General features: G+C 34.5%; 1 protein-coding gene across 1 annotated transcript; it reads left to right on the forward strand.

Moving 5' to 3' along the window:
- The first annotated feature begins 8,660 nt into the window (after positions 1-8,660).
- LOC124365137 lies at positions 8,661-25,758 on the forward strand. Its single transcript, XM_046821089.1, has 4 exons — positions 8,661-8,666; positions 10,242-10,354; positions 11,652-11,796; positions 25,669-25,758. Exons 1-4 carry the CDS (start codon positions 8,661-8,663, stop codon positions 25,756-25,758), a joined length of 354 nt encoding a protein of 117 aa, XP_046677045.1.
- The last annotated feature ends 287 nt before the right edge of the window (positions 25,759-26,045 follow it).

The raw sequence follows: 26,045 nt of genomic DNA on the forward strand, positions 1-26,045 counted from the left end.
GCCAACTTTTCAGCTATTGAATGAAGTTTTTCATCATTAAATAGGTCGAGATTTTTCTTTTCAACTTTGAAATTTCTCTTTAATTCACGTAATTTCTCAATATTAAACATGTTTTCGTGATCGGCAATTTTATTTTCTCTAGCCCATTGTCTTAAATAATTTAGTTCATTATCGTAAATTTGCTTGTTTTTTTCGTGACTTTTAGGATTATAATGGCGATCATAGTTTTTTCTTAAAATTTCTCTTTTGCAGAACGGACATGATATTTTTTCGCGCTCCATTTATATAGAAAAATTTATTTAACTAAATGGTGCTTGTAAACCAACGATTGCGCCTCTCACGGCGTGATATCACTAACGGATACGACGCGGGCGAAGCGATTATCGGGCCTCGTGTCAATTTCCTAAATTTTTACTTCTCGATTGGATGACTGAGAAATGGTTTTGCACTTTTTTGACTTTGAAAAAGCCAGCTTCAATAATTGATTAAATTCATGTTATTCTCTTTCATTCCTTCTAATACTTCAAAAATATACTCTTTCGCCACTGAAAAATCTCGATTTCTTCCGTAATAATCTTTGTAATCATAGACAAAATATCCTAAATAGTTGTACAATAGAATGAAATTATTTCTATTTATCTCTGTTGTAGAAATGTAAACATAAACATTTGTCCTGAAAAATTTATATCTCGGTAGACTTAGTTCCATAATCTCCATTTATAAAAAAATCTTTTTTTTGTTTAAATGGAAGAGTACAATGCCAACTGTTACAAGTGTTATAATAGAGGAGAAATTATTGATAAAAAATATTTAGTTTGTAGAGATTGTAATTTAATTTTGTATGAAAGACCTAAACCTAAGAAATTTCGAAATAAACTAACACATTTGAATAATCTGCTTACAAAATTGCAATATGGAGACAAGAAGCAAACAAAATTTGTTACAGAATTTAGAAAACAGAATAAAAATTTTTACTTATCTTGGAACCATTGACAAAATTATTTTCCTTTTTCAAAGAATACATTAGGTTTGTAGGTATCGATACACACGTTTATTATGAAAAGATATTACCTGTATTTTTTCCTTATCTGGATGTTGAATTTGTCTACGATTTTAAGCCTGAAATTTTTGATGATTTTATAGTACATTTGGAGAAATTAAACGAAGAACCTCGTGAAAAGAATGCGGTTTTTACTCACATTCTCCCCGACTTCTCGAGTGATTGTTAGCAAATTTCATTTTTTCCGTCTTTAAATTTTTTCTATTTAAATGGAGTTCTTGAAAGAGTTAAATGATATTGGAGAATGTAAGTTTAAAGAGTATAAGAAGTTAAATGAATTGAAAGAAAGGAAGAAACATAGAATCTTGAATTTGGAGAAAATGAAAGATAAATTCGGGTTTACAATAATTGCCGAGTTGGAAGATTGTAAAGTACACTTGCCGAACAGATTTTTGACTGTTTTGGATGAAAAAAAGATTAAAGAATTAAACAAAAATGAAAAATTACACTTGATTGTTACTGGAAAGAAGACTATAAAAGATAAAGAAATTATAACAATTAACTTTGTAGAATAAAGTCTTTTCAGTTGTGCTCTAAAACTTGCAGTCCCTCCCCACGTCATAGTACTGTTTTGATAACCATAGTTGGTGTCTTTCTTCATAGGAATCACATGGAATATTATCTACAGTAATACCTTTTGTTTCACACAAAATGTGGCTATATTCTATAAGAAAAATTCTATAATGCTCTTTAATGAATTGTGTTGATAAATCTTGATACTCACAAAAATTCCTAAGAAATTCATCAATTAAGTCTTGATTATCTTGAAAGAACGTATAATATGGGAAAAATGTCATAAAAAAACGATGAAAACTCTCTGTTTGTTTATTTTTTACTTTCTTTTCAATATCTTTCGTAATTATATTAAATATGTAATCCCTTACTTTTTTAGTTTTTTGCCGATAGTAAAACACTCCATTAGACGTTTTTTCTGCAAAAGACTTTACAAGTTCTTTGAATTCTGTATCATTTAAGGAAAGTATCGAAGACGGTATCAACTGTTGTTGAAAATAAACCGGCAATTCACTGAATTCATCTTTGTTGCACTGTTTTAATGCTAGAAATTGTAGAGACTTTGGTGAGTTCATGTTGTTTATTTAGTAGAAAAGTTTTTTATTAAAGTACAGTATGTTTTTAGTAAAAATGTTTTAAATTGATTAAATTTTATTAAGATTTCGAAGATTTTTCCTTTATTCGTAGCAGATTTGACAACATTTTACAAAGCACAGCTTAAGAAAGTAGAAGCAAACAGCTGTAGATTTGGTTAATTTTTCATTCCACAGAGTAGATAGTAATGTACCGATCGCTTTTGGAGACGAACGACTGTAGATTCGGTTAATTTTTCATTGAGATTTGCTGTGTTATTTCTCAGCTTCCTTTATGGTACATTGAACAGTATTTTACATTGCTTTTCGGTCGGCTCCGAAAGTGCGCCAGGAACCCCATATTATTATCTACTTATATATATATATATATATATATATATATATATATATATATATATATATTCTTCTGAAGAGGTCCAAAAATATTAGTAACTCAACATTCAAAAATGTCTTCGTTTTTTAATACACCGCGAAACTTCTCAACATGGTTAAACACACAAATTTAAAAATGACTATCTAACGACTCCTTCCGGTAAAGTATCTTATGAATTTGTATAAACTTATAAATATTACATCAAACAAAATTATCTAAAAATTATTGTTCTTGAAATTAAATATCAACCAATGAATGTTTGCGCATAACAGTGGTTTTCCAGTTTATATACTCGTATAAGCCCACTGGGTTTAACTCGTGAAAGCCCACAGGGTTTAACTCGTATAAGCCCACAGGGTTTAACTCGTGTAAGCCCACAGGGTTTAACACGTGTAAGCCCACAGGGTTTAACTCGTATAAGCCCACAGGGTTTAAACACGTTTAAGCCCACAGGGTTTAACTCGTGTAAGCCCACAGGGTTTAACTCGTGTAAGCCCACAGGGTTTAACGCGTGTAAGCCCACAGGGTTTAACACGTGTAAGCCCACAGGGTTTAACTCGTGTAAGCCCACAGGGTTTAACTAGTATAAGCCCACAGGGTTTAACTCGTGTAAGTCCACAGGGTTTAACTCGTGTATGCCCACAGGGTTTAACTCGTGTAAGCCCACAGGGTATAACTAGTATAAGCCCACAGGGTTTAACACGTGTAAGCCCACAGGGTTTAACTCGTGTAAGCCCACAGGGTTTAACACGTGTAAGCCCACAGGGTTTAACACGTGTAAGCCCACAGGGTTTAACTAGTATAAGCCCACAGGGTTTAACTCGTGTAAGCCCACAGGGTTTAACACGTGTAAGCCCACGGGGTTTAACACGTGTAAGCCCACAGGGTTTAACACGTGTAAGCCCACAGGGTTTAACACGTGTAAGCCCACAGGGTCGGTTTTGGCCCATTAATAGCACAGCATTATATAAACTAGTTACGTGATTTGCTTATTGTTCTGATACAAATGGATTATACAAATAACTAATAATATTTCATATTGAAAACACGTTTAATGTTATTTTGACTTAAGCAATTATGAGTAGTTATGCACGATGATAAGACTATATGTCTTGCCAAACTTCTATTGTAATAAATTATCGTTTAAGCCTTTATTTGAAAGAGTTATCCTGCTATCTATCGATCTATCCTGAGAGAAGTAATCGTGCACGGTCTAAGATGTTATTGTTCGGCCTAATGGGCACCATTTATTAATGCATTTAAATAAAGCATTTGTGACCAAACCTATTTTTAGTTTGATGTTCATTGCCAATTATTTAATTTTAATATAATTCCCAAACATATTTAAAATATGTAAAAATTTATTGATGATATGTTTTAATACTTTTACTGTAAACATTTATTTCGTACCAGGAGATGTTAGCAGTCACATTCACCACACAAAGCATTTAAATTTTGCCTTTATTTGGAGCTATATCAGGTAAACCCGTTATCTGTGCTCCTTGTGTGATGAGAGAAACATTCTGGAAATGTTTCAAATTTAACAATTTAGGTTTGAAACTTAGCAATGGCTGACTATTGTTAAACGGTAACAATGACCAACTGAAACGAGTTAATTGTTCCAGGCGGTCCTTATTGTGTAGAGATTGAGACAAACAACCGTATACACATGCATGGAATCGCATTTGCCAAACGCCTGCATAGCTTAGGACGCATTAAAAATGCACAGTTGTTTGGCTAGTCGATTCATTGTTCTTTTGCCTCGCAGGCATTAATCGGGTATTGTCTGGGATAAAAAGTTTAAAACCGGATTGACCTTTAAACTATATATAATTTAAAGTTCTATATATATATATATATATATATATATATATATATATATATATATATATATAACTGCATTTACGGATATTTTTTACTACCTGAGATAGCCAAAAAACATATACTTAGCAAATAAATGTACAGAGATAGGTACATTACAAAGGATATTCTACACAGTATTCTAGGTTACAATTGCTATACAATTTTTAAGGAGGACGGCACCTTTTTTCAATGTCAATCAAAATGTCCCGTTTTTATGAAACGGATAAATGCTCCTTGCTTTAGGTACCATTGTCTATTAAAGTAATACATACAAAGTAATGGCCTAAGTTAATACAATTTTTATGCTTAATTTGACTGTACTTATTAACATTAGTGACTTTAAAATATAAAAATAGACACCTTTTAAAATAAATGTACAAATTTTATTGCATTATACATTAAAAACCATATAGCTTCAGAACTTCAGTGCTGCTTAGCATTAAAATGGTAAAACTAGGTATAAGTTTCAAATCTGTCTTTTCCATAGATTTTAAAAAGATATATCTAAAGTTGTAAAAATATAACTCTAGAATAACTAATTGTATCTGTTATTTGTCTCAAATAAAATCAAAATTAAGTTTATTGTTAAACTTACAATAACACTTATTACTATTTTCACACGATACTAGTCACAGATAGTCCTCAGAAACGTATTCGGGTTGACGAGGAGCCGTCTTCCCTTAAAACAATCTCCACAATACATCCAGTAAACATTTGTTTGCCTATGTTTGTTACACGTCAAATATTCTTGAACTTAGCGACTAAAATTGTAAAACTGCAATAATGTAACATAATCGCGTAAAAGTCAACCGTTTCATAATCGTTTCAAGCAAAAAATTCAACCACATTGTGGTTCCACAGAGGGATAGGTCATCCCTTGCTTGTCTGTCTAATATTTTACTCTCGAAGCTGCTCAACCTGAAAAAGCAATATGTAAACTTACTCAATCCAACTCTAACTTGTGAACTCTATAACTCCTGTAATTTCCAACTGAGACAATCCAAACTTCATATGAAGATATTACTTAGACATATCGTGTATAAGTTCACTATCTAGTCACCTATGTCTCATTAAACTTTGCAGGAAGACAGTCATTAGTATTTGTGCGATAAATCCGTGTATAACTGTACATCTGCTGAGTATACTTTATATTACAATGCAGACTCAAATTTGAACTATCCTTAGGGTACACTTTTGTTACATCCCTTAAGGTTTAAACCCTTCAAATTTTACAAAAGGCAAAAATATGTCAATATATTATTATTATTTTAACATTAGTCATTTTCAAGCATTATAATTATTTTATAATCCTCATGTTATTATATTATTTTTAAGAACTTTATTCCCCTCAAACCTTCCATTTAACAGACGAATAAAGTATTTTTAAAGTATACAGTATGTTAACAAAAAGAGAAACAGGTTATCTTATATATACGCCACTAATTCCAATTCAATATCAATTTTGTCGCTGTCTACATTTGTGCAAAACTCTTTTTATTTTAAAGTAATAAATATTCCATTGAATAAAAGCCATTTTTGTCCAAATTTCCGGTGGTCTAAACTGACAAAATTTATAATACACATAACTTATAGTTTGTTTGCTATAGAAGATCCCTAACGGAGCCTGGTCCCAGCGGCCTCTACACGCTAAACACCTCACTTCAACCGTTTGCCACATTAAAATATATAACTATAAAATCTCGAATTTTTTACTGAATGCGTAGAATTTACCCATGTAGGTAAGTAAAAGAAAAATATTTTGAGTGTTATTGTAAATTATGATAGCCAAAAATATAGAAAAACATGGTTTTATGTTTAAAATTTAGGCTTTTTCCACTTTAATTCATTATTATTTCAAAAGTGGTAACGGTATCTAGACACAGTAACATAACAAGACGGAGGACATTTAGGTGATATTTGCAGAAAGAAATGCAGGTCTGATCGTTGGACAAAATACAGTTAATAAGGAATAAACGGAAATGCGTGAAGTGAAAAGTTTTATTCAGAATTTGTTTTACGTCTTTTGAAGAACGACATCCTAAAACTTGAGAGTTGCAAGTTAATAATTAAAGGCGTATTTAATTGTTTTGCAAACCCTTACGAAATCGGTTATCAGTTATTATTTTGAGATATTGAAAATACTGTATGATACTGTACTTACTGGTCATGAATGCTGATAAGGGTTCGTATTAATTAATGTTAATTGTACGCTCTCAGCAGACAATACAAAAACTTTTCCTGAAAGCCAATTCTAAGGATGCTGAAATAGGGTTGGAACTCCTAGAAGAACTTCATTTTGTTTTTTCACTTCCCATTGTCCTAATAAGGTTAAATCTCATTCACATATGTATATGAATCATACTACGCGTACCGGAAATACCACAGTAGATTTAACTGAGCAAATTGGACACTTTTTGACTGATGTAGATGTTCTTACCAACATATGCATATATTTCCTTGATTGGGGCAACTATCCAAACGCTATTGAGGCATCGTGAATAGTTTAGACAAAAAATATTACAGAGGCCTAAAGTAGACTATTGTTAACTACTGTAGACCTCTTAGTCCGAGTATTTAAACACTTTTTGATCGTGGAAACAAAGCAAACTCTACCACCGAGTGCGAAATATAATTTATATTAACCAGAAACATTTCCTCACGCACTGAAACCTGAAATAAGAGCCAGTTTAACTTTTGAAGATGTCAAGATGTAAACAGTTGTCACTGAAATTGTTGGAGCTATTAATTCGAATATTGTGGAATGCTCCAAAAAATGAGTATACGTGGCACTCATAAATACTGATCACTCTCTGACTTCAGGACTTCAAAATATTGCTAAACCTGAAACTGAAATTATTCTGAAGTATATCAGGAGACTTGAATATCTTCCAGTGACCATAACTTATTTTCAGGAGTGTTTATTTAAACCTTCGAAATTTAAAAAGGAAATTTCTACTTGTTATCCAATGGAATCTCGCGTGCAATGGTGGGGGGGGGGTGGAAAGGAGCGGGTAACCGCTAGATTATTATAATCGGTATAGTATATTGTACAAATATAACAACCGTTCTTTCCGTATGTGCCGGAAGATTATAATATAATCCGAGAAGTCCTCCTTGTTGTAGACTCTACACTTTCATAAATATGAGAAATGACTCCGTGTCAGCTCGCATCAGAGTTAACGCTGTGTTAAGTGCGGCAGTCTCGTCCACAATTCAATTGGACACGATTGGCCCTACCGCAGGATTTATGCGGCTGTGTAAACATATGCCAATTGAAGTCAACACGCGGTTGACCCACATACGTATTGTGATGAATGCGTACAGTCGTCGACCAACTGCTGTCCCCTGACACATCCGCAATACTCCGGGATATGTGTATCGAAGCAGTCAGATTCACTGACAATCTAATTTAAAATTTTGTTATGTTTAATGCAAAAAAGCTAGATCCGCTTGCATTAATTACTGATTACTCAGTACTCAAAAGTAAAGGTAGTGCAAAAGATTTAGGATTGGAAAATATTTTTTATGTCAAATAAATACCTCATTAAGATAACTTCCCAGATAAAAGAATGGATGTTTTTATTTTCCCACGTAGTATTATAGGCATTTTAAGTAGGCCCCGTACGTCATTTTGAAATCAAACCGAAATAGAAACTGCCAACATAAAAATGAGTAATTATTAGATTGTGCACATAAGTTATAGTTTATTTATTAATTTATAACTTAAGAAAATTAAATAATTTCATTAGATAAATTTAAAAAAAAATATGTTTTTTTTTATTTTTCATCTCAAAATTAAACTGTGTTATAACCAAAAAATATTGAAAAGAAACCTGCAACTTCCTGAAGCTATAACTAATTTACTCACTGTATTATTTTCACATTATTATCTCCAGCTCCTAATGTTGGGGCCTTATCACCTCCAAAATGGTTTAAATCACCTTCTTTAAATGCCTGTAATTTGACAGGGAGTGCTTAAAAAGCTCTCTACTTTTGTTCAGTACAGATAAACACTAACACCGAAAATATTTTAGGAAAACGAAATCGATTGCACAATCTTAAGATTAAGTACTGAAGATTGGTAATACATCGTAGAGCGCTATAACCAATACAAGAAGGAATTAACAACATATAATGTGAATATATTTAAGGGCAATCAAAAGAAATCAATAAAGCTTGACATATTAAATTAAATTAAAGATTATGTGATCATGGTTTGTATGAAATAAATGAGATCAAATAAGTTACCCACACCGTGATGCAGGTGAGCGTTTCAAAGATTAATTTAGAATTTCCAATTTTCGACCGTTGATTTCGCTGTCTGTGGCGATCTATTTGGACTAGAATAGATTGAATATAGGAAATTCTACTTGAAATGTTTTTATTCCTCTGAGAGTGATAAAAATGAGTTTATACTTGTTATAACTTCATAATAGTTATCTTTAAGGACTTGATTTTAAAATGAAAAACAATTATTTTAACAAAAAATATTTCCATCTTAAGGTTGACTAATGTATACGTCGAAATATGCTAAGTCGATGAGCAAAGTCACGTTTAGTACATAATATTAGGTTAACTTGATTTTTTAAACTGTACTTGTGTGTGCCTTCCAATATAAATTTGATAGCTGTGTCTGTTGTATATTTAGCCCTAAAAGTGGATTTGGACACTGAAACATTCGACTAATTGGGTGATATCGGCTTATGGGGACCAGCCAGTTGTAGGAGCCCAATAATTTAGGTTATTAAAATACTCTATCAAACTAAACACAAATATGCACAAATATAAGGGTTTTAATAAATTCAATAAACTCGCGCAAAACACGTTGTTCACTGGTTGATTTGGAACCAGACATTTGATTATTATCAGTATTTCAATTGATAGTTACAGAACAGCTAGTACAGTACAAAAAATCACTGAAAATCCAATAGTTTGAGAACAATAGAATATTTTATACACTAATAAATAACAATAGAATATGTTGCAAGAATACATAACAAAAGAATATATAACAACCATAGATAACAATAGAATGAAAAGGTTTGTTCGAACAGTTTTAATTGCATGCCCACATACATTCGAGAAAGGTATAAATAGATTATAGCGGAATCCGGGTACAATATAGCTTTATATTCACACATCGTTCGTATGTGTGTTACTTACTGAGTATACAAGTTCTTTTCAGTAATCAAGTGTTATTATTATTGACCCTTTTTGTTCAAGTTAGAGTTACGCCAGACCGCATATCATATAGCTGGCACAGCTGTGATTGACGGAAAATATGAAATCAGTTTCTGAAAGAAAAGTAAATACAGACAGATATAAAAAGTACAAACGGATAAGAGAAATTTTCCAACCTCAATTAGTAACCTGTGGATTACTTACTATATATATATATATATATATATATATATATATATATATATACAGGGTGAGTGGATCTTGGTGTGACAAAATTTTTTGGGTTATTATGCAATGTAAATGTGATACAATGGTGGTTATAAAAAAGTCTAACTCCAAAAATTAAGTCTGAAATGAATTATTTTCAGTTTTTCTAAAAAACCCGTGTTGTTGTAGGATCGTAAAAGCGTGCAATACATTAACTCATCATAACTAGTATAGATTTATAAACTATGATATGAACAACTAGCAAAAGAGTGCATGAGAGTACAGGTCTTGCAACTGCCACTGATAGAGAAATAGATAGAATGTTGTATAAAAGCGGTACTACACTGTATTCTATTGAAATTGAGAGATATTGAATGGTCGATGTGTAGAGCAAAACTCCACACTTTGTCGTATTATAAATTTCACAGATTAACAACCATGTTTGTAACAGGACAGCGTTAAACTTATAATTAGAGGTTTGAGTGTGGCCAGTGTTTCACAGCATAAACACCGCCAACAACTGTGGGTTTTGAACAGCAAAGTGGTAATTGCATTGGTGGTAAAGTTAGTTAGAGGATTACTCAATTAGTTCAGTTCAATTATACTTTTTTTGGCTTTTACGGGATTTCTGAAATGAGTAGTTTATTAAATTGCAGTGATAGCGTGTATTATATACAGTGCTTTTTAAACTGGTAGTCCACTATAAATTTCACCCAATACGTATTTAATTCATGAACAAAAAAAGTCATAGAGGATGCCTATCGCTATTCCCTCCTAACTAGGGGTCAAGTGTTAGATGAGCAGGCTTGTGGATTATCTCAGTATTATTTGATTAACGGTTATACCGAGTAACTTTACTTGTCTGTAATTCCTCTTGACTAGTACTCAAGAGATTTCTATTTGCAGGCTGAAGGATCCTGTCACAATAACTAGTTGCCATAGTGAATGACGACATGTCTGTACTACCTTCTGACTAGAATATATAGATTAGAGAGGCGATATATAACTAGTAGCCACAGCAAATGACTTGAAATGTATGTAATTGGATTTTGAGGCGGCCTGGAGGATTCTGTCACTATAGAAGCCTAGTGAATGATTTGACCCGTCTATATTACCTCCTGACTAGTATTCATGAGATTGGTGAGGCGAGCTGGAGGATCCTGTCATTATAGTAGTCTAATGAATGATTTGGCATGTCTATGTTACCTCCTGACTGGTATTCAAGAGATTGGTGAGGCGAGCTGGAGGATCTTGTCATTATAGTAGCCTAATGAATGATTTGACCTGTCTATATTACCTCTTGACTAGTGTTCAAGAGATTGGTGAGGCGAGCTGGAGGATCCTGTCATTATAGTAGCATAGTGAATGATTTGACCTGTCTATATTACCTCTTGACTAGTGTTCAAGAGATTGGTGAGGCGAGCTGGAGGATCCTGTCATTATAGTAGCCTAATGAATGATTTGACCTGTCTATATTACCTCCTGGCTATTGTTCAAGATATTGGTATGCAGTTTGGAGGCTAACTCTAGTAGCCATAGCAAATGACGACCTGTGTCAACTACCTTCTAAATTGATATCTATAGTTTGGACAGGCGGGTTGGAGTATTCTAACACTATGGCTAGAAGCTATAACCGATGACACCATTTGTCTAAATTCTTCAGGTTTAAGCTTTCTGATGGTGTTGCACTAAAACCCAACATGAATGAATATGAATATGAATGAATTGTGAAACAGATTGGACTGAGGATCCTGCAATATAATTCTTGGGTTTCATCTTGTCTGTCTCTAAAACAGCGTGATTGGGAATAAAGTGATTAATGAGGCTGGGTTGGGGTATTGCATCAAAACTCTTGGCAAAGTGGATCACCTGGCCTCAACGACTACTACCTCCTGACAGCGACTGGCGAGGCGGAGTTAGGGATTCACAGTTTGCCAGTGTGTAGCGCGGAGTTCGCCAGTGACCGTCTCGCTCGTCCCACTCGGCCGGCCGTCCTCAGTTCGCAGGTCAGTTCTCTTTAACCTACCAATATGGAATAGAGAATAAAAACATAAACACCACATTTCTTAATGAAATGGGATGATGTATATTTATATTGTATTAGAACACAATATTACATTTATTTATTAACAAATGTCATCCAAGAAAGGTTACTAACGTTTGGCGTGAATGAATGAATAGATATTTATTTCAAAATAATATAAATTAAAATAAATTTATGTCCTACATAAAAATAAAGAATGTGGTCATTATATCTTAAAAATAAAAAGACTAAATGTGTATATATATATATATATATATATATATATATATATATATATATATATATATTTAGACGCTAATTTCTCTAAAAGGAATTCCCTTTAGGGAAATCAGCGTCTACATGGGCAAGTAAGCCTGTGTGTATATCCGAGCCATTATGGTGCCAATAATTGGATCGGATTTCACAAGAAACAAAATAATTGTAATACATTAAATTTTTAAATTTTTTAAAAAGTAAATATCTAAGAAATGAAATTAACAATAACATTTTAATAATGTTTTAGTGGATGATCTTTTAATGTTGATACTTTTTTGAAAAGCTGCAAAATGTTTTTGTACGTATTTACTTGGTTTTACACTTAAAGATACAAACCCCAGTGATATAAACATTACTGTTATCAATGCCTTGCAACATAATTTACTGGCTGAAAACTGTCGAAATATACTTATTTTTAAGCTCTAGAACAAAATAATGTCATTTATAGACTTAAAATTGGATTTTTTACAAACGGGCTGTAAATAAATGGTAATAAATTAATTAACTACCAAGCGGCTTTATATACATGTGAATAAATAATTATGGGATACGTAACATTTATTAAAGATTGGCTTACGTTAATCTGTAAAACGAAGCACTTCATTAGAATAAATACTTTAAGTTAAGCGAGCTAATTTTAATACGTGTCGGTATGATATGGGGTAACATAAGGGTTAACAATATAACATTTGTTTTTCCTAAAATCATATTTTTTCGTAGCTTGGTAGATTTGAAACCAACCGTAAGGCAAAACCTAAACGTTAAACCAGCTTCCCCTAACTATATAAAGGTCCTTATAGACGACTTTGTCTAACTAGTTCACCGATGATAACTATTTACAACATTTTACTAAACCCATATCAGCATTCCTACAACGAGTGTTGCTGTTTAAGCAAAGCGCGTTTTCTTGTTGTCATACTTGAAGAAATAGTTCATTAATAACTTGTGAAGATCGAATCAAAATCGTTTCTTTTTTTGCAAATCAAATATTTTATTTATGTAACATAATATATGAGCTTGGTATTTTTGATAGGCGGATCTGTTAATTTACCCTTAGTGTGGAATAATACTTTTATTCTTTATAACTACTGATAAATTTTGTTTTTCGCTTTCCTTCATTTCGGGGAACTCCAAAACGGAAATTCCCACAAAAATCTCAAAGTCAGCTTTTATTACCATATTATTTTATTGTATTCATTTTATTTGGAGGAAAGTAAATTAGCAAGGGGAAATAGGTTATAAAATATCATGTGTTTTCTCACAATACGCGTTCATCAGCATTTCGCTTTTCTTCAAGTTTGTGGATTTTATGCCGTTTTTAGATTATGCAGATAATATACGTGGAGGAGATTAAAGTTGTAAGAGAAAATACCGTATGAAAATACCAAGTGCATACTAAAGTTACATAAACATTTCGCTTTTCCTCAAGGAAACCCGCTAAAGTCAGATTTGACAACCGTAAACTTCAAAAGGACAAAAATATTGTTATCATGATTATTGACAAGATATAGTACACCACACCACGTTGCGTAACAGGATTGTCCGAGGTTGCATGCAACATTTCAAGTCTATCTGTAACACAAAATTTAGTATTCAGATCTAGTCATCCTCGATATTTTGACTCACGATACATTTTTACTCATTAATGTAGATCACATTGCTATAATATTATGTGCTAGGTCTACTATGTCAAATATTAAGATTTGATATCATAACAGTCTGTTTGTTAACACATTCGTTTATTCTACGTTATTTTTCTATTATAATCATGAGGTCAATGTAAAACTGTTTCCAAACGCCCAGCCGAATCCCATGGAGTGACAATGCACGTTCATCACACTCATTGTGCCTATATATAAAATGAAGCTTCATACAGAATCTTCAGTTTATAGGTCAGTTCGTTCTCGTATATCATGTAGAGAGACAGGCCTACGGCTTCACTAAATATTACCCAATGCATTTTCTTTTTTGATGTATGCTTAACAATGTTATGTCTTAAGTTTTTTTACATCTAAAGAGAAGGATTTGAAAGATATTAATCTGCGAAACGTATCGTACTGTTGTTGTAAATTGCAACAATGGCTAATGTCCGAAGTCCCGGTATTCTTTCAAATCATCCATCGCCAAAAATAACTTTAATGGAACAACTAAGATAGTACACAACTGGTGTCAGGGAGAGGGACTGAAAGTAAATCCCTCTAAGACAGTAGTTGTACCATTCACTAGAAAAAAGAACCTAGAGTCTCTTTCTAGGCTGAAACTCGCATCCACTCAGCTGGAGTGGTCAAAGACAGTCAAATACTTAGGACTGACTCTAGACCAAAAGCTTACGTGGAATGATCATCTTAATAATATCCTGCACAAAGCAAAGTGGGCGCTCATGACGTCCAGGAGACTTGCAGGAATCTCATGGGGCGTAAAACCCCATATAGCACTATGGCTTTACAAAGCAGTTGTAAGGCCTCAAATCACTTATGGTTCATTAGTCTGGTGGACAAAGGTGAATCAGGTAACTGCCAAAGCCAAGCTTGAAAGCTTACAAAGGCTTGGCACAATCTTTGTAACCGGAGCATTCAGGAGCAGTCCCTCAGCGACCCTCGAGGTGGCTTTAGGACTTCTACCTCTTGATGTCCATATAAAAGCTGAAGCGCGTAAGTCAGCTTATCGGCTGATGGTTGCTGGTTTGTGGAGGAATGGCGCGTCTAACGCGAGCCATGGCGCCATCACTGAAGCTGTAAACCCAAGCGCTATTCTCGAAATGGTCTCCGACACAATGAGAACGGAGTTCGTATTCAATAAGCCATTCTCTGTTGACTTCTACTCCAGAGATGAGTGGAAATCGCAAGATAACATCCCAACAATAAGAAAGAGCTTTGTCTGGTACACGGATGGCTCGCTTATTAAGGGTAGAACTGGATATGGAGTGTTTAGTCAATCCCCTAGAACTGCCCTTAGCGGCAGTTTGGGTCGGAACTGCTCCATATTTCAAGCCGAAATCTATGGTATCCTAGCCTGTGCCAACCTAGGCCTCACCAGAAGGTACCAGGGAATGAACATCTGTATAATGCCAGACAGTCAGGCAGCTCTTAAAGCTCTTGACTCCAACAGCATTTCATCCAGGCTTGTGTGGGAGTGCTATAACACTCTCTGCAAGCTTGGATCACGCAACTGTGTGCGTCTTGGTTGGGTACCGGGCCACACAGGCATAGGTGGCAACGAATGCGCCGACAGGCTTGCCAAAAGCGGAGCAAGCATGCCATACACCGGTCCAGAACCGAGTTGTGGTATAAGCAAGTCAGCCGCTTACCAAAGTATAAAAAAATGGTCCAGGAAGACACACCGCTTGCGGTGGCAGAGTCACCAAGGACAAGCACTCGGCAAAAGACTGCTTGCCGATTCTAGCTCCGGATTCACCAGATGGCTGATGGGGCTGGGCAGGGATCGGGTTAAGCAAGTGATTGCCTTGATCACTGGACACGGCCACTTCAGGAAACACCTAAACACTCTAGGTTTACGAAATGAGGACTCGGAGTGTAGACTCTGCAATAAGTCTGAAGAGACTGCAAAACACATAATACTGGACTGTGAGAGACTGGGAGCAAGGAGAAGGGCTCTTTTCGGTGATAAACAACCAGGCGACGAACCAGATGCTAGTATCGGGGAAAAGCTTCTTAGCCTAATTAAGGGCACGAAGATAGGCTTACCCCTCTAACATCAAAGGGGCACACAATAAGCTCAGGTTGACGTGTGAGGATCTATGAATCCACCCCAATATCCCAAAGGAAAAAAAAAAAAAAACAAAAACAAAAAAGATAGTGCTTAGCTTCCCAAGAGGGATAGACATATGACGCGATAGACTACATGGTATGGAAAAAATGTATTTGTAAATTCTAAAAAAAATGTTAAGAAAATCAAACTTTAAGCAGCTATTCAATTACTAAGAAGAGTGATATTTCGTTTTTCTCTCGTTAATTCAACGAAGCGTAGGAATGGTCCTTAGCAAGAGTTTTGAAGAGGCGAAATATCAAATACATCGTTAAAATATCATGGAATAAATCAATTTGAAACATTCACGAAAGCAGATTATAGCCATTGCTTTAAGTGGTCAACTTATCACTCTTCAATCTATGTATTATTATTTGGGAAAACATCGAGGTACATGTATACTTACTATTCAATTGCAAAATTAGCATACCCAGCATGGGCCTTCCGTGTACAAGGCGGCACAAGAATGATGAGTTCTGAACGAGTTTCTCTACACAAAGATGTTTGCCAAAAGGCGATGCTAATTTTCTATACTCTTTACGCCACATCATTAATCAAGACATGGCCGGAGCCAGGGGGCGTGTCTCTGACAACACCGCCGTCTGGCCCGCCCACGTGGTCTTTGCTCTGTGCAATTGTAGATTCCGGTTTATAGATAGATTCGGCACACTAAAATACATTTCAATACAGAGCACTACGTTTACTTTTAATAATTATTCAAAAAAAGATGTTTGAAACAGAATGTAAATAGACTGAAAATGTATAAGTGTGCAACTGCTGGATAATGGAATACCTCTTTACCTGATTAAATTGCCTTGACGCTAGGTCTTCCACGTAATCTTTAATATTTGAAGATTTCTTGTTTTTAATTTATTTGACACACTACAATACATTTCAAAGTAGAATAATACGTTTACTTTAAATTCATATTTAAAATAGATATTTGATGAACAGAATTCGATAGATTGAACATTTATAAGTATGCACCTGCAGGACAGTTGAATACCTCTTTACCTTGATTAAACTGCCTTGACGCTAGGTCTTCCACGTGGTCTTTGATCCGTGTAATTGTAGATTACGGTTCATAAATAGATTCAACACACTGCAATACATTTCAATGTCGAGTAATATGTTTAATTTAAATTAATACCTAAAATAGGTGTTTGATGAACAGGATTTCAATAGATTGAACATTAATAAGTATGCACCTGCTGGGCCAATGGGATCCTCTTTACCTTGATTAAACCGCCTTGCCGCTAGGTCTTCCACGTGGTCTTTGCTCTAGTGCAATTGTAGATTACAGTTTATAAACAGATTCGACATACTACGATATTCGCAGACGTAACGTTTGATATTTACTAATCAATTCAAATCATCTATTTGGATTTCAAATTTTACAACATGATTTACAAATTGTTCCTTTACTTAATAAACTCCTACAACAATAGCTCATTGTCATTACGCACATTTTGGTGTTGGTGTTCAAATCGCATGTTGTTTCTCCAAGGAATTTCGAAGAATTTGAAATATTTGGTGGAATTTAAAATATGAAATAAAAAGTATTTGCGTTTTTGCTTGTAAATACGAGTTCAGTCCATGAATTTTCAATTTATTTATCAATTAAAGATCTTTAAATTATAATTTATATACCATCAGTTGGCTTTTCTTGTAAAGATAATATTCATATAGATTTTAAAAATTTATTCCTAAATTTAATGACAGTTTGTGTACGAAAGATTTTTTACCTAAAGGTCACGATCATATGGCTAGCTGATAATTTCAAGTGTAATTAGGTAAACGGGCGCTGGCTGGGTGTTATATTTATTACTGCGCAATGTTCTCTTATTTATAATTATGTTACGTGATCTAACAGCCCATTTACCAACTGATTTCTTACTTATCAAAACATAATATAATGTATGTAACTCACGGTTTGACCAAGAACAATGATAAACCATATTATACTCCCCATTATTTTTGAAGTATTGCCAACCACTCGTTTATATCGACCCGTCTTGAACAAACGACCTCGTTAAGACTTCTTTTTCGTTTATTTGTAATGGAAACAATCCTTTTAATTGCGAAGAGAAGGTATAATGGGGATTATCTCCTAAGCGGTCCCACACGTCTGGAATACATTTGAGAAGTAATAATTTTCGAAACATGAAAACTTAATTTATTCGGACCAGTATAAATTATTCGCATTAACTATTCAGCTGGGTCCAGAACACGTGATTATTCACAGTTATGAGTCCTGACAAGGATAAGAACGTCTGATGTCATCCACAATCATTATACAATGGTGCTTTATATTCAGTGCTCAATCCGTTCCTAACCTTACGCCCTCATCACCAAAAACGTTTTAATGTCGTTAGGAAGGAACTGTTGGGTATCGAGAAACTCACTATAACCTGTTATGTCTTCTTAAAGCATTTTATTGTACGAACAGAAAAAAAGGCGTTGCTTGGTGTGGCACTTGCATGAAGAATCTTAGTGTGACGTGGTGTGGCAAAGAAAAGTTCTTCGTAGTATGGAATATATAACGTGGAATAGCGGTGTGGCGTGGTGTGACAAGGAAAGGTTTTTAGTAGTATGGTATAACTTAGAGTAGCGTAGTGTGGCGTGGTGTGACGTGGTGTAAGGGAATGGTTTTGCGTAGTATGGTATAGTGTGGAGTAGCGTAGTGTGGGATGTTGTGACGTGGTATGTAAGGGAATAGATTTGCGTAGTATGGTATAGTGTGGAATAGTATGGCGTGTTTGACGTGGTGTGTAAGGGAATAGATTTGCGTAGTATGGTATAGTGTGGAATAGTATGGCGTGTTTGACGTGGTGTGTAAGGGAATAGATTTGCGTAGTATGGTATAGTGTGGAATAGTATGGCGTGTTTGACGTGGTATGTAAGGGAATAGATTTGCGTAGTATGGTATAGTGTGGAATAGTATGGCGTGTTTGACGTGGTGTGTAAGGGAATAGATTTGCGTAGTATGGTATAGTGTGGAATAGTATGGCGTGTTTGACATGGTGTGTAAGGGAATAGATTTGCGTAGTATGGTATAGTGTGGAATAGTATGGCGTGTTTGACGTGGTGTGTAAGGGAATAGATTTGCGTAGTATGGTATAGTGTGGAATAGTATGGCGTGTTTGACGTGGTGTGTAAGGGAATAGATTTGCGTAGTATGGTATAGTGTGGAATAGTATGGCGTGTTTGACGTGGTATGTAAGGGAATAGATTTGCGTAGTATGGTATAGTGTGGAATAGTATGGCGTGTTTGACGTGGTGTGTAAGGGAATAGATTTGCGTAGTATGGTATAGTGTGGAATAGTATGGCGTGTTTGACGTGGTGTGTAAGGGAATAGATTTGCGTAGTATGGTATAGTGTGGAATAGTATGGCGTGTTTGACGTGGTATGTAAGGGAATAGATTTGCGTAGTATGGTATAGTGTGGAATAGTATGGCGTGTTTGACGTGGTGTGTAAGGGAATGGTTTTGAGTAGTATGGTATAGTGTGGAGTAGCGTAGTGTGGCGTGTTTGATGTGGTATGTAAGGGAATAGTTTTGCGTAGTATGGTATAGTGTGGAGTAGCGTAGTGTGGCGTGGCGTGACAAGGAAAGGTTTTGCGTAGTATGGTATGACGTGGAGTAGCTTAGTGTGGCGTGTTTGACGTGGTGTGTAAGGGAATAGTTTTGTGTAGTATGGTATAGTGTGGAGTAGCGTAGTGTAGCGTGGCGTGACAAGGAAAGGGTTTGCGTAGTATGGTATGACGTGGAGTAGCGTAGTGTGGCGTGGCGTGACAAGGAAAGGTTTTTTTTTCGTTGTATGGTATGACGTGGAGTAGCGTAGTGTGGCGTGTTTGACGTGGTGTGTAAGGGAATAATTTTGCGTAGTATGGTATGGCGTGGAGTAGCGTAGTGCGGCGTGTTTGACGTGGTGTGTAAGGGAATAGTTTTGCGTAGTATGGTACAGTGTGGAGTAGCGTAGGGCAGTTATTGCGATACGGTGTGATGTGAAATGACGTGGAGTGTTGTGGTGTGGACAAATATAAACCTCCAGCTCAATTTTTTAAGCATCTCCACTTCAAATATTCTTAAAAGCCAAGAATCAGTATGTCACGTTTAATCTCACAGTTGACTTAAAGTTGTGAAACAAAATTGGTATTTTACAAGCAATCAATTACCCAAATAAAGAATGTAGGTACAACCTAATATGTACCTCTTGAACTGGTAACAAACAATGTTTGGCACTCGAAGTACAATTCCAAAAATGTAGTATGTTACATTACTTGAAAACCGTACTATGCAAATATTATACTGTACTTTAAAAATAATGTTTATTTGTACTGTTTAATGTTACTTGTAGCTGTTATTGTGTTGGACGTTTTTGACACTGTATAAAGCACGACCTAACGTCACCGTAAATTTATATGTTTATGAACAAACAACTGAAAGAACTTGTCATATTCATAAGTAAATATGTGGTCATGGTTTTCCTGCACGAATTAATTAATACTTATTATTACACTTTTTAGTGAGTTAAATTAAACATTACAATATATTTCTTAAGGAATGACACTAGTTTTCAACACTTGTTCATCCCGTATAATTTACGCAAGCACTCAATAAAAAGCCTGAAATATTAAAACAAATAGAAATATTTTTAATCTTTTGAAAAATTGGATTTTTACAAGACTTATTTTTTTTATTTTAAATAACTATTTTCTGATGTGACTAATTTCAAACGAAATGTTTGGTTATATAAACTTCTACGTGATAACTTTAAGATTACACATAACATGATTATCCATCTAGATTATTACCACTTAGGAAATCCATAAAGCGACCACGAAATAGTTCTCATAAACGCATTTCAAATATCTCCATCTTTCTTAATCTCCTCATTGCTTTATTTAAAGCTTTTTTTAACGTGAGCCGTGCTGTCAAATAGTTACAAAATTATGTTTCATCTTTATATTTATGTTTATTTTTTAATGTAATTTTAATTCAGGTTTTTAAACAAATTTTGTTTTAATTGTGAGTTAGAGTCAGACAAACTGTGCACACCCCAAGTGAAAAGTTAGGTTGCACATACTGCAGACTTGTGTTTGGCCAGTGAGGTCCGGAAAGCTGAACTAAGCTAAGCTACAACACTACGAGATTAGCGAGCAATGCGTTGGAAGCTGAAGATTTTGTGTACCCTGGGAACATTCCGGTCGCATAAAGGGAATGTCCTTGGATACACTTGTCGGGAACTAAGCTAAGCTACAACACTACGAGATTAGCGAGCAATGCGTTGGAAGCTGAAGATTTTGTGTACCCTGGGAACATTCCGGTCGCATAAAGGGCATGTCCTTGGATACACTTGTCGGGAACTAAGCTAAGCTACAACACTACGAGATTAGCGAGCAATGCGTTGGAAGCTGAAGATTTTGTGTACCCTGGGAACATTCCGGTCGCATAAAGGGCATGTCCTTGGATACACTTGTCGGGAACTAAGCTAAGCTACAACACTACGAGATTAGCGAGCAATGCGTTGGAAGCTGAAGATTTTGTGTACCCTGGGAACATTCCGGTCGCATAAAGGGCATGTCCTTGGATACACTTGTCGGACTATAAATACAACACGTGTTATCAACTGTTGCCAACTGGTACAAGAGTTAACTTCTACTGTTGATCATCACTGGTGTTGCTAATGCTACTGATAAGTTACCACCTCACTTTCTACATCCAGTGTACTACAAACTGAAAACATAAAAAAACTTATACAATCTTATGATTATGAAATCAGGTCACGTTGTTCTCTCACTACGATGAATGTAACACAAATGCAATGGACTCTATCTGCAAACTATTTAAGTATAAATATCTAGCTGAGGATGGAGCCATTCTAGACTTTTCATATACTCTAATAAGATTAACATTGGAACTTTGGTAATTCATGGCTCAAAGACCTACGTATAGTCGGATACATTTCAAATCCGTAAAAAAACACATTTAGATACCAAGGCTTTCGATCGATATCAAAATAAGCTACAGGCTATAAATATAAAATAAGTATTTTATGTACTTGCAGTTGCAGTAAAAAAAATTATTTTAGTCATACAGATTTTAAATTATCAAAACTATGCAGCTATATGAACAAGTATATTGTGTTTTATAATGTAATAAATTAGCATAATAATGTTTTTTACAATTATCAAAACCTTTGGAACTATATGAACAATCATATTGTGTTTTATGATGTGATAAATTAGCAGAATATTGTATTATCCTACGCATTTGAAAAAAATATATTAAAAACCCCAATTCTCGGCAGACATGCACTCAAGTGATATGGGTTATATGATTAAATTACGTGACAGTGCACAATTCAGATGGATTGGACAATATCCATTAAAGGCACTTAGTGCTACACCTACTGTATCTGCAGTGTCTGTGTGCTAAGGTATCATCCACTCTATTTCAATTAGACGTATAAAAAATCAGGCCTAGTTCACATGAGGTAATTGTGAATTAAATATATGTTGCTCTGTTCATTTGTTGATTTGTAAGCAAGTGATGTGCTAGTATTAATAAATAAGAAAGAGTGCTAAAAACTCATAACTAATTGACAATTTTATCTACGAGTCCTTCAGTAACATTTAAGTCATAATACTAGTCTCGGTGGGTTTTCTTTTCAAAATTCGCTTAATTCTACGATTCAGAATGGACATTATACTTTTTTGGGACCCAACGTTAAACTTCTATATATTGGTATTGTTATGTGCATATTATTTCTGATAGAACAGTTTCATACACAAAATGAGAAACACAAAAACATTAATACACAATATTAGTTAAGAAATTAAGTTAAAGATGTAAACCAACTGTATAAGAAAACTCTACTTTTTAATACATTAATTAATTACGATCCTAAACTTAATTTTGGAGAATTTTTAAAATTTTAATTTACAATCATGTGGACTACTTGGTAAACATTTTAAATGGCTGTTATTTAGCTATGGGTTCTTCAAATTGTATGTTTCATGTATTTTTGTCAAATGTAGAAAATGTCATAAAAGTGTAGAAGTTTAGTTCTATAACGACTAGGTTGGAATACCCATACTACTTCTTGCATAACAATCTTTGCTGAGATTTTATTTAAAATTTGTAATAGTTCTATAGTTCATCTCTTTTTCGAGCAGACCTGCTCTACGGACAGATGTGTGTGACAATCATATAGTAAAGACATTTTTACATCCTCTGGCATACAAAAAATAAAGTAATTGTGTCATCCTACTGAAAGATAGGCTTCAATGATGATAAGCCACAAATTGCATGTTTGGGCATGTATTGTCATAGAACTCGTTCTTGTCTACTCAGAAATGAAGTTGATTAGTCTACAGATGAGATAACTTCTCATATAGAGTGTTTCATGTCTATATCATGAAATATTCACATTTTTATTCATTAGCCTGGGTTTCTTAGCTGTGTTTAAATTAAAAAACGCCTACACATGATGATACCTTAAGATATTTTGGCATGCATTGTAATAAATAAATGTTACATGTGTTAATATATTATATTCAAAAATATCGTATGTTTGCATCAGTGTACAGATTTATTTATACTGCTATTTTCTCGTAATCATAGATACCTGAATGACGCTCAGTCAAATCTCTTGAAGTGACATGCGTCCTAATCTAAGGCAGTGTTGTTTATTAAAAAAATTAATCTTTATGCAGAAATTAATTTTTTCCAGCCCTCGAGTTATAGGCTTCACTAATGCTTAGTCAATTATAATATGGCACATAAATTTGTAAGTTACACTTCCTTATCATACTAGCAGTAAATTTCAATCATTCTCTTGTACAGTGAAAGACTCTTGTTGGACGCTGAAGTCTGTCTCGTATTATTTGGCGTTGATGCCTGAAAGCAGTCGTTTATAACCTTGTTTACAGACTAGAGGTCCGGTATTCTTGCACCAGAAGCTGTAATTGATAAAAGCTGGACCAATCTGCAAGTCTAATACGGCGGAGTTGCCCACTTCGCCCTATCAGAATAGGCCCCTAGGCTCTCGCGGTCTGCGGACAAGGTACTGGCTGACTCGTCAGCTGCAGGCCCACTTCACCACAGTGTTTATGTACTTTCAAATGTTAAACCAAAACTGGCACAGTCAGTTGTGTACAGGAACAGACAAATAAGAGGGCTAAGCTGTGTCGTGATTGGCTGAAGCTTATCTGATCACTAATCAACCTGACTTATCAACGATCAGCCTTCTTTATAACAAACTGACAAGGTGTCGATAATTTTCATTCATTAAATTACTATATAGTTTCATTCACCTGTATTTACACATCACTAGTCCTCCGAGTTTCCGTTGAACTTTTGCATACTGAAGATAGCTAGAGAGCCATACTTCCTACAGAAACAGCATACCAGAAATAATTTTTAATTTTAATTGTGTTAACAATATTTCAAAGTCGTTTGAAATGTATCAGATATAAAATAATAATAATATGCAAATATCCCTGTGTCTTATTTATTTATTTCTGTATTTTCAGTCGCATATCCAATATTTAACAATTTACAAAGTAAATGGAAATTGTCCAGTATTAAGAAAATATATAAAAATATTAACCATGTTTATGAGAACATTGTAAAAGTTAAAGTATATAACAAAAGGTAAACATTAAATACAGCCATAAAAATACAACATGACCTACAAAATTATCACTAATAACAATGAAACATAAATATATCTATAAATACAGAGAATTCTATAATATACGAAGCTAAAATCAATAACAGTTTACGAAATAAACGTAATATCAACACGAGTAGTTGACAAAACGAACTATCAAAAAATCTGCAACAAGGTAACAGTAAACAATAATAATAAACTTACCAGAAAATGAGTAAATGAATAAATAAGACAATATACAGATTGTTCAATAAACGACTTAAAAGATAGTAGTCTCTAATGTATTTCGAATACGCATGAACTTACTGGGTTAACTCCTTCACTGCAATGATCGTCAGTCTGCCAGTAAAATATTCAAACCCATAAAATTTAAAATAATAATTGCGAAAATGGTATTCTGCAACGTAATGGTATAATCTCCATGTAACATTTTTACTGAGAAAATATTATAATTAATTACAGCGATCTCTCATAAGTGTAATATTAAAAGTAACAGAAGGAAAAAGATAGTTTGGTAATACTTCTAAAAGTAGCATGAGACCTCCTACAACATGATTAATTTTTTTCTAATTTACTAGTACGTCCTTGGGCATTTAAACATGCCGTTTACATACTCCTAAAAAAACAATGTTCTTCACGAAAGAGGTTAATTCGGATTATTTAAAATCAAGCAAAACACAAGTAAATTATATTAAATAAAGCGGTTTAATGGGATACAATCTTCAATAATAAGCAACAAAATTTAACCTATAAAGCATATCTTACACACGTGTAAGAACCGGTAATATTGTCACGTGCCACTAACTCACGTTCAACAGACGTGTAATCAAGGCAGCAGCGGTACAGTGGCGCGGTGCGGCGGTATCATTTGGAGTTACTTCACTAAAAAACATATGTGTCATTATTATTATATTTTGTAACACCACTGATTACATGATGAACACAATTTATTGCTCAAATTTCCAAGCCCTACCAAGACTAAGCCGAGCTGAGCGTTAGCAAAAATAACTTTTTCTGAGTTTGTCTGTCTGCACTATTTCTTGATAGTCTGTCTGCAGTCATAATGATATAATAATGTTGGTGCAGACGTTTTGATAGAACTAACAAGAAAATATGTTTGTTGTGGTGTGTCAGATGTCTTCAGCAACCTGTCATGCAGTTGGCGGGATGTCTGGCTCTGGTAGTGGCGGTTCTGGCAGTCATCGTCCACTCCTGGAGGTTTGACCACAGTAAGTATTAGCATCTGTATTACAGTATTACACAACACGTATTACTTCCCAGCTCTGCTAGCACTGGTAGTGGCGGTTCTGTAGGTTTGACCACAGTAAGTATTAGCATCTGTATTACCGTATTACACAACACATAATACTTCCCAGCTCCGCTAGCACTGGTAGTGATGGTTCTGTAGGTTTGACCACAGTAAGTATTATCATTGTATTACCGTATTACACAACACATAGTACTTCCCAGCTCCGCTAGCAATGGTAGTGACGGTTCTGTAGGTTTGACCA

This window comes from Homalodisca vitripennis, chromosome 6 (assembly GCF_021130785.1).
Source record: "Homalodisca vitripennis isolate AUS2020 chromosome 6, UT_GWSS_2.1, whole genome shotgun sequence".
In the NCBI taxonomy this organism is placed as follows: Eukaryota; Metazoa; Arthropoda; class Insecta; order Hemiptera; family Cicadellidae; genus Homalodisca; species Homalodisca vitripennis.

Coding starts and splice junctions, on each gene's coding strand:
- LOC124365137 (XM_046821089.1), top strand. Junction 10,355..11,651: donor GTAATTGCATTGGTGGTAAA/GTTAGTTAGAGG, acceptor CTCTTGGCAAAG/TGGATCACCTGGCCTCAACG. Junction 11,797..25,668: donor CGGCCGTCCTCAGTTCGCAG/GTCAGTTCTCTT, acceptor GTGGTGTGTCAG/ATGTCTTCAGCAACCTGTCA.